The 9,652-nt window shown below is 39.9% G+C and overlaps 1 protein-coding gene across 1 annotated transcript; it reads right to left on the bottom strand.

Annotated features, from left to right (window-relative positions):
* Window positions 1–1,046: 1,046 nt before the first annotated feature.
* On the bottom strand, window positions 1,047–9,401 carry KDELR1 (KDEL endoplasmic reticulum protein retention receptor 1). Its single transcript, XM_039335078.1, has 5 exons — window positions 9,086–9,401; window positions 7,560–7,660; window positions 6,533–6,691; window positions 4,262–4,514; window positions 1,047–1,800 (listed from the first exon to the last, which is right to left on the bottom strand). The coding sequence occupies exons 1-5, from the start codon at window positions 9,174–9,176 to the stop codon at window positions 1,766–1,768; spliced, it is 639 nt and encodes a 212-aa protein (XP_039191012.1). The 5' UTR covers window positions 9,177–9,401; the 3' UTR covers window positions 1,047–1,765.
* Window positions 9,402–9,652: the final 251 nt, after the last annotated feature.

Below are 9,652 nucleotides of genomic sequence, written 5' to 3'. Positions count from 1 at the left end.
GCTCAGGAATTCTGGCTCAGCAGGGCAGAGACAGCCTGGACAATTCCTATTGGCTTTTGAAAGCCAATAGAATTAGACTCTATTCAAGAGAGTCTATTCTATTGGCTTTCAAAAGCACAGCTAAGGAAAAAGGGGAAAAAATGGCGGACTGCGTTGTTTGGCGACCCCCGTGAAAAGGTCGTTTGACCCCAAATGGGGTTCCGACCCACAGGTTGAGAATCACTGGTGTAGCACAAAGTACAAATTTTTGCAAGGAGTTCCAGGGAAAATGTAAATGATAAAGTGCGCTACCCCATTCTAATAATGATACAATATCGAGTTATATTTTTAAGTAATCAGTTTTCTACAGGAAGCAACTGTGGAACTATGGTAATTCACAATGACCAAAACCAGACAACTTAATTGCTGCTGAATCTTAATTATGTAAATAAGCTCCAAATCTTAGCCTAGACATTCATTTTCTAATGGCTAATCACAATTCAAAACAAATTTCAAATTTCGCTTTATAAATGTAAGAAAACCAGCTACGGAACCATAGTAGAGAATTACTTCAACAGATAGTAATTTAGTATGGCTATTTAGAAATGGCTCTTTCCTACACTGAATTCAATGAGATTTATTTCTAAGTTAATTGTATAAAATTGCATGTTGTGTGTGCAATCTTGCCTTCATGGTTTCAAAGCAAATATTCCAAAGATTTCGCTTTTGAGTAAGCATACATGTACTTTAAATCAAGGTGTAATACAAATTGGAAGTCTAGATTGGCTGAAACATGGCTTCAATTAGTTTCACTGATTGTGCAGGTTCATAGCATTAAAATTGTTCTTCTCATATGAAAACATACAACTTTGTTATCAATTCAGGGATGATGTACCAAGAAGCAGCAGTTACATGGCATTTATAGAAAACATGTTCTATACAAGCATTTAATATAGACCCCAGGAGAATAAGTCACTGCTTTAAGAGAGATCAGAAAAAGCAGGATAAAAAAGTTAATATGGGACAATGAAGACATGAATAACACAATATACCCTGAAGCACAAAGATTACAAACACAAAAAGCAGAATTTATTTTTATTTAAGTTCCCATCCTTTCCACAAAGGCACTAATTAATAAGGGGAAGAGTTTCGGTTTTATTTATAGTGAATGAAGATTTAACCATCAAATAATACAAAAATGAAGAGAAAGTAAGTGAAAGTATTTAAAGGAGAAGGTATTTTCTTGCCACTAATGTTTCAAAAAGTGAGATCCAAGGAAACCCAGACTTATAGTAACAATTTGTAAGCATTCTTGTCTTATCTGGATAGTTCTGTAGCACCAGGCCTTCATGAACAGAAAAGCTTGCATTTCATATTAGCGTTTATCAATATAACACCCAAACTAAGAGGATACAGATAACAGACTTTTTAAAAAATGTATTTCCTACTTGTGCTGATTCATCAAAAAATAATACTCAAGCATTATAGACACAGAGAATGATCAAAATGGGTTTAAAAAACCCAAAAATCTACAATCTACATATTAACCAGGAGTAGTCATTAGCTTGGGATTCAAGCTGTGCTTCACTTCACCCCCAACTATAGCAGTCTGCTTTGTAGAAGGACCATCCATTGTTGTTTTGTCTCAAACCACGCTTAGATCAAAGTTCAGGGTGGAAGTTGAGATCAATAGGACACTAATATTTTAAAAGAAATCTCAATTTTCTGTGAAGCTTTCCTTTCATTCTCCTTGGCCAAAGTATTTAGTTGCAGTCTCGATCTTAACTTATGCAGGCAAACTCAACTTCTTGCCTTTTAGAACTGCAAGAGGAAATAGAAATAAGAAGAGGTAAGAACTTAGAGACGTGTACTTCTTTAAACTTTAGGCAATGTACCAAATAATATGGTACCATTGCTTCTAGAGAGAGAAAAATGTATTTTTAATAATATTTTAATTAAACCATTAACCAAGAACATCAATATACATAGTACATCATAACATTTGTGCTCTTATTTCATATGCTGATAGCAATGCTTTATTTTTATCTATCCATCCATCAGATTTAGATATTGGCCATCTCACCCTCAGAGTGACTCTGGGTGATGTACAGATAAAAGCATAAAAACAAAAACCACATAAAGATATATTAATAAAGGGGAGCCAGATAAAACAAGGACAAATAAATTAAAAGTCAGGGAGGACTTGGGGAAGGGGATGTTAGTCATCCTATCAAAATAGCACTATGAGCACATGATATATATGCATTAGCAATACTGCCCAAAACTGCCTTTTGAGGACTGAGCAATTTTACTGGGCATGGAATACTAACATACCATTATGGGAATCAAAAAATGAAAAAAGATGTAGGGCAAGAAGTCATGGCAGAATAGAAATAATACATACTGCTCCTTCCACTGTATCTATTTCAATAACAATTCCAATTGTCTGCCTAGTAAAAGCAATACAGGCACTCTTCAACTTAACTTAATTGGGAGCAGGACTGCTGTCATTAAGCAAGGATGTATACAGTATAACCATTGTGCTTAGTGCCAGAAATCCAGGTAGTTCAGTTGCTGTTGTTAAGTGAATGCCCTGGTAATTAGGTGAAGCAATTTCCTGGTGGCTTCCCACAATCTACTCAATGGGGAAGCTGGTAAATTAAAAGCCCAAATGTTGCTGGGTGGAAGAGAGGAGTGAGGGGATGTGAGGGACAAGGTGTGAAGTGCTTGAATTTTCAGCTCCAAAGGCTTCTGAAGCCTCTCTACTCTGGGCATGAAAATCCTCCTTGGCTGAAAACTCTGGATTTCAGCACAGTGTTTTCAGCCAGCTTCCAGAGAGGCTGGAGGCTGAATGAAAAAGTTTCATGCCAAAAGCCAACGAGGAATCTGCAGAAGTAACTGTGTGCCAAAGGAGAGCCCTCTCAACTTGGGGTGGGTGGGTTTGAAAACACCCTGTGCCAAACCCCTGCTTGGATTTCAGCATGGAGCTTTTTCAGCCAGGCCCCAGAGACGACAGAAAAATCTCTTAAGCAGGCAGCAATGGCTTACAACCTTCCCTTCTGGTTTTCCCACTGACATTCTGGGGAAGCCAGCAGGGAAGATTGCAAATGGTGACTGCATGCTTGCAGGACGCTTGGCAGCTGGTCGTAATTGCAAACAGGATGCCAAGGGTCCAGATCACAATCACATGACCATAGGGGTACTGCAACAGCATAACTTCAAGGACCTGTTGTAAGTTCCTTCATTCGTTGTCATTGTAACTCTGAACAGTCACTGAATAAACGATCGTAAATCGAGGACCACTAACGAGTGGAAAATATAAGTTGCAGAAATCCAGAATGTTTTTTAAATCAAGTAACAAGACCTGGGTATTCTTAGCAACTACGCAATGTCAATATCTGTTGAAGAGGGACAGAGTGGGGAGCTGGACTGAAACGGGATTTTTGAAAGAAGACATCTCTAACTGGTAAATTAAATCTTTTTCTTATGGTTGCTTTTAAGTCTCTGTATATTTTGTAATTATACTTTAGTGGTAAATGTATGCCTATGTGCATTTACAGAGGCATACATTGGCAATATTAAGAGTTGTGGACTTCAACTCCCAGAATTCCTAAGCCAACCATGGAGATCTTTATGAATGAACATAGACTGAATAAAATCTTAGACATTTTTTTAGACACATTTCGTTAAGGATTTCAGTACTCAACGAACAGTTCAAATAATTTTGATGCTACAAGTAAAAATAGTAAGAAAGCAAATACCTATTTGTCAAGCAATTATTATTCTTTAATAGAATACCTAATTTGATTTCCAATCCAACAGATTTCATTTTATTCAATCCTACAGAAATAGCTTTTTAGTGCTCACTGTTTGGAATATGTGAGCGCTATTTTTGCAGCTTCTTTTTAATCCTAGGGAAAAATGAGTGATGAAACTGCTAATTAATTTGTCAGCTTACAATTAGTAAAGAGCTATTAGTTAATATACCTCCCAGCATCAAAAAGAATTTAGTTGAAGAGTGCCCTCTAGTGAACTTCCAGCTTAGCAGTAACATTTAGTCAACACATATTGAGACATGTGGTTGAGATGTCGATTCCCAAATAATTTTAAAATCCCAAGCACCTTGCTCAAGGCCAGAGAATTATTTATTTATTAAATACATTTATATGGCCCCCCAATTCAAACCTGGTGACTACAGGTGGCAGAGCACTTCTTCTCTATCTCATACTAATGGGATTTCAGTCAGCAGATCTAGTTTCCACTTCTTCTTGTTGCGAAATACCTTTTGTAATGTAGAGGTAGAAGAAATCGCAGTACAGTATCGTTTGCACCAAACCAGCCACAATGGCAATGAGGTCGAAGAACCCCTCAAACTGGTAGCGCCAAATCCAGTTGAACAGGTAGAGGGCACGGTAGACTCCCAAAGCGAAGAGGTAATGACTTGTGATGGTCTCTGCCTCACCTGTTTTACTGACCATGAAGAGTTGTGGCAAAATAGCCACTGACTCTAGGTAGATGGAGAAGGTCCAGAGAATCTGGAAGAGTCCAGGAGAAAAATAGTTTTGCATTGCCGTCACAGCAATTATTCAGAACTGAACATTTGTGTGGTCCACCATCGCCCTGCAAGATTCAGGACAGATTTGTGTCATAGACTTAGGATATGTCTGCTCCAACTCACTTTTTGATATTTTTGTCTGTGAAAGACTGCAAGGCCTAGTGCAGGAGTAGGCAACCTTGGCTCTTTTCTGACTCGTGGACTTCAACTCCCAGAATTCCTGAGCCAGCATGGCTCAGCTTGGAAACCTTTTCCTTTCCCCTCAGCCTGGCTAGCTCAGGAATTCTGGGAGTTGAAGTCCACGAGTCATAAAAGAGCCAAGGTTGCCTAGCCCTGGCCTAGTGCAACATGTATCTCTTTGCAAACTGTCCTCAATAAACTCTTCTACTGGGTGTTTTGTGAATTCCATGTACCTCATCCCTTAATAGGTTACAGGTAGTCCTCAACTTAACAAGAATGGAGCCTGCCTGTTACAGTCATGATGGGTCATGCAGCAGGCCATCACATGACTGATTCAATTTTACTGTCTTTTTTTTTTTTTTTGCAGTGATTGCTAAGCAAATTGCTATGGTTAAATGAATCCATGATCGTTAAGTGACTGTTGTTTGCTATTGGGCATTTTCTCCCCAAACTGGAAGTAAACGCTGGTTTTGGACAGAAATTCATATGGTCACATGACCACGGGACACTTCAAATGGCCATAAATGTGGGCTAGTTGCTGGGCGCCCAAAATGCAGTCACGCAATTGTGGGGGTGTATGTGGACTGGCTATCAGAACTGAGTAGTAAATACCTTTGGGGAGATCTGTCATAATTTCAGAAGTCATAAATCAAGGACTACCTGAAGGTAGTAATCAAGGTAATCAAATATGACTGCAGGACTTGGGTTTGGCTAGTCTAAAGAAAAGAAGAAATGGGGTGACATGATAACAGTATTCCAGTATTTGAGGGCTGCCACAAAGAAGAGGGGATCAATCTATTCTCCAAAGCACCAGAGGGCAGGACAAGAAACAATAGCTGAAACTGATCAAAGAGAGGAGCAACCTGGATTCAAGGAGAAACTTCCTGACAGTGAGAACAATTAAGCAGTGAAACAGCTTGTCTCCAGAAATCGTGGGCGCTCCATCACTGGAGGTTTTTAAGAAGAGACTGGACAGTCACTTGTCTGAGATGGTAGAGGTTCTCCTGCTTGAGTGGGGGGCTGGACTAGAAGACCTACAAGGCCCCTTCCAGCTCTATTCTATTCTAATTGACTTGAGAGAACAGTCTATATGGATGGCAGCACTGAGTCAAATATTACCTAATGTCTAATCATCATCATCACCATCTTAGAGGAGAAACTCTTGGAAATGGCTACAGGCCAGATCAAAAAGTTAAAATCAACATTATCACTATCACCCTCGACTAAGGCAGTGAGTGCATCACACTTCTGCATTCTTGCCCAGAAAACTACATGAATAAGATTGCCAGAAATCAACCTTGTCTTGAAGTCTGAACTTTTCTGCCTAAGGGTGAATCCAGGCTGAATCAGTCATGCTTGAACTGCACTGAATTCAGTGAATCAAGATGGTCAAGATTTGGCAAGTTACAGCTAAATTATGTCTGGATTCAAGTACTCTCTTGACACTTCTGTTGCTGCAACAGAAGTTTGTTGGTTTGTTGTTCTGCTGATTTGTTGTTTCTTCTGGAAAGAACAGCTTCTGGTTTAAACAACTACAGGTATATCACAATTCTATTTCAGTACCATTTAGTCAACACATAAGCAGATAGGAATAGCTGAATACATATGGCACTGCTTTGAAAAGCAAAATTAATTCAAGCTTGTAATCATAAAAGGAACTAGCTATAAAGTAGCAGAACAAGCAGGGATTAGAATATTAAGAATGGCCATTTGCCAATTAAATGAGTAACTTTAACAACACGACTCGAACACATCATATAGCTTGCAAGTTAGGTATCTGGGTCTTAGGCTTGTTTACACTAGCACACATTTCATTACCTCTAGGGGTGTGAAATCATGATTTACTAGGAACGCTAACACTGCTGTCGGAATAACCAGGAATTCCACTCTGAAGGTATCATGGTTGCCATCATAGGTGGCTTTGAATTTGTTATAGATCATCCATACCGTAGCATAAGAACAGGCAACATACACCACCTGCAGGAGATAACATTGGTCAAGAACTGTCATTGAGATGAAATATTATAAACTTCTTATAAACTAGATCCCTTCTTTACATTCCCTCATTTATATGAAGTATGAGGAACTTGAAACCTTCCAGATATTGCTGAACTACTGTTCCCAAGCAACTTGCCAATGATAGGTGCCCAAATTTTCAAGTTCAGCATTATCTGGACGGTCACCAGTTCCCACAACTGTTCTAATGACAACTTTAACCAATCATTAAGCTGTTTCTATCTCTAATTGAAGTACACTGAGAATTGGGACACCGATCTCAGGAATCAACATATTCTGCCACTGTTTTTCAAGGCCAGAGGTATTAACCAACATACTGATTTTATCCTTTAACTGATATAATAATATACTATCTGCTTACATTTAGCTTATCCAGGATTACTCACAGGGCAAATAATTTCTTTAAGACTAAAAACTAACATTGCTAACAATTGTCTAATACTTATTCTCTGCCAAAGCAGCACCTGATATCCACGTCAAAATCTTCTTCATCAACTTAATTCTTTGTACTGTACAAATGCTGCTAACATGACAAGTTCTGTTACAAATAAATGAAGACTTCCTACTTACCAAGCAGGACGTTTCACTAAATTAGGAGGATATACTTTTGGATTCTTTTGCATAAACCACCATTATAAAAGACTATTTGCCTTATCTCATCCTCTTTTATAGCTGATAGTGGTGCCACATTATTGAAGCAAAATGTGCATACAGAAAGAAGTACAAGACAACAGAAACTTGTAACTATTTTATTTTCTGTGGCACTGAGCCTGTTAACCTTCTAACTAGTCACAATAACACACTATATAGTCCAACATCACTCCTGTACCTTCATGGAGGTGTTATACAACGAGATGTAGTTCGTAAATAGATCTAGGTACCGAGTAGTGAAGACAATGGCAAAGAGAGCTTGGCTCTTCCCAGAGATCCCTGCAAGAAAAGCACAAGGCACCATAACTCATGATCAGATAAGAAAATAATCATTTTTGACATTAAAAAAAAAGAGCAGAAAGTCATTATCTTGATCAGTGGCTCCAAACCTTTTCTATACCCCGCATCCCTAGAACGCTTCTGATATAGTCTCGCACCCCTTACAAAAGGTCGAAATAACGGCAATGAATTATGCGTATACACTATAATTTTGAAAACCCTGATCTTGATCCTTAGGAAAAACAGAGAAGATGCTTTAAAACTCTTCAGGATTCATCATCCAATGTCATAACTCCTTAACACAAAGAAAGTTCATAGCATTCAAACATTAAGAAGACTCAGAAGAGGCCTGGAGCTGGCACAATAAGAGGTAGTCCACAATGAGAAGGCATCATTAGCAAGGGCAGTGGTCTTTCCAAGATCTACTCATGCTTTTTCTTCCAAGTCTAAAAAAATTTACACCCACAATCTGGTTTTCCTCTTTTTCTATAGGGCAGAGATGGTGAACCTTTTAGAAACCCAGTGCCCAAACTGCAACCCAAAACCCACTTATTTATCACAGGGTGCCAGGTGGACATGGCTGCGATGGTCATGGCAGACTAGATGGGTGGGGCGAGGGTGGCAGGGGCCAGTCCCTCACCATCTTCGGGGCATGGCACACATGCCCACAGAGAGGCCTCTGAGTGCCGCCTCTGGCACACATGCCATAGGTTCGCCACCACTGCAATAGGGCCAAAGGGGATTGTCAGAAGGAAGAGATCATCCAGTTTTATCCAATCCCAGCTCAAGTAGTTTCCATTTCGTTATTCATTGCTTTCAACAAATTAGTTTTTTAAAAAAACAAGAACAACATTAACTTTTCTGTATTAATGCTTCCTTTCTCCCTGCCCTCCAGATCGTCATTCACTTTTTCAAAGCAATTCTTTCTCTAAAAGCAATAAATAAGGGACTTTAAATATAGAACACGGGTTTCAAATATTAACCCACAAATACTGGGTCTTTCTAAAAAACATGTCATACCAGATACATATATATTAAGGGTCACAACAACCCAGTTGAATTCCAGAAATATAAATCTATAGAAATAAAAGTTTTTTTTTTTAAAAAAAAGGATAGACAGACAGACAAAGAGACAGAATGCAACTTGTGTCACTTTGGAAGGTTTACTCTGAAGTAACCTGTCCTATAGCATGGAAGTTAACTCTCATAGTATACATAGAGAGGAAGGATTTAAAGAAGAGAGGATAGAGCAATTTGGTAAATTGCACGTGTGTATCAGCTCCCAAGTTGATTGAGCCTCAGATCCATACATGCACTACCGATAGTTCCATACAATCACTTTCAGGCCAGAAATAAAGTCACCTAGAGACATAGAGAAGGGATCAGTTGATCTCCCCTTTCCTCCCCCTCCCCCGTTTCCCTTACCAGCACAGGATCTGGTCTTCCAGATCTTCAACAGCAAGATGATTATAGCCAACAGATGCGAGATGTCTCCCAGGAAGCGGAACAGATTCATGGCGTTCCGGATGGGCTGCCGGAGAAAGCTTCGCTTACTTTCTCAGTGGGAAATCTGCCGAAAGAGGAGCGCGTTGGGGGTGGGGTGGGGAAGAGGAGATCCTCAAAAAAATCCGAGGGGGCGATGAAGGAGAAATGGCTTTATTGTCGCCCACCTTTGGCTCTAAGGCGACTGGCCGTATTATCCGAGGGGGGGCATAAGGATGGCTGGGAACGAAGGCCACAAAAGGGGAGGGGAAAAAGTCTGGCCACACCCACAGGTGGGCTGGGTTAATCCAGCGGGTGGGCGGGGCAGTGGGATAGAAGAAGGAGGCTTGCTGTAGTTCGCCGGCGGAGACCCTCCGTGTGGGAGGCCGAAAGGGGGCGGGGTGTCTTCCTGGGGAGACCGTTTTGCAAGGAATCTTTTTTAAAAAAGAGCAATTCATATTTCTGTGGAACAGCCTTCCGTCTGGCTGTGGGAAAACGGCCGGGGTGACC

Source organism: Crotalus tigris, unplaced genomic scaffold (assembly GCF_016545835.1).
Source record: "Crotalus tigris isolate CLP2741 ecotype Arizona unplaced genomic scaffold, ASM1654583v1 scf7180000017639.5415321, whole genome shotgun sequence".
NCBI lineage: Eukaryota > Metazoa > Chordata > Lepidosauria > Squamata > Viperidae > Crotalus > Crotalus tigris.
The sequence above is the reverse complement of the archived record's forward strand: the minus strand, read 5'-3'. Positions and strand labels throughout refer to the sequence as shown.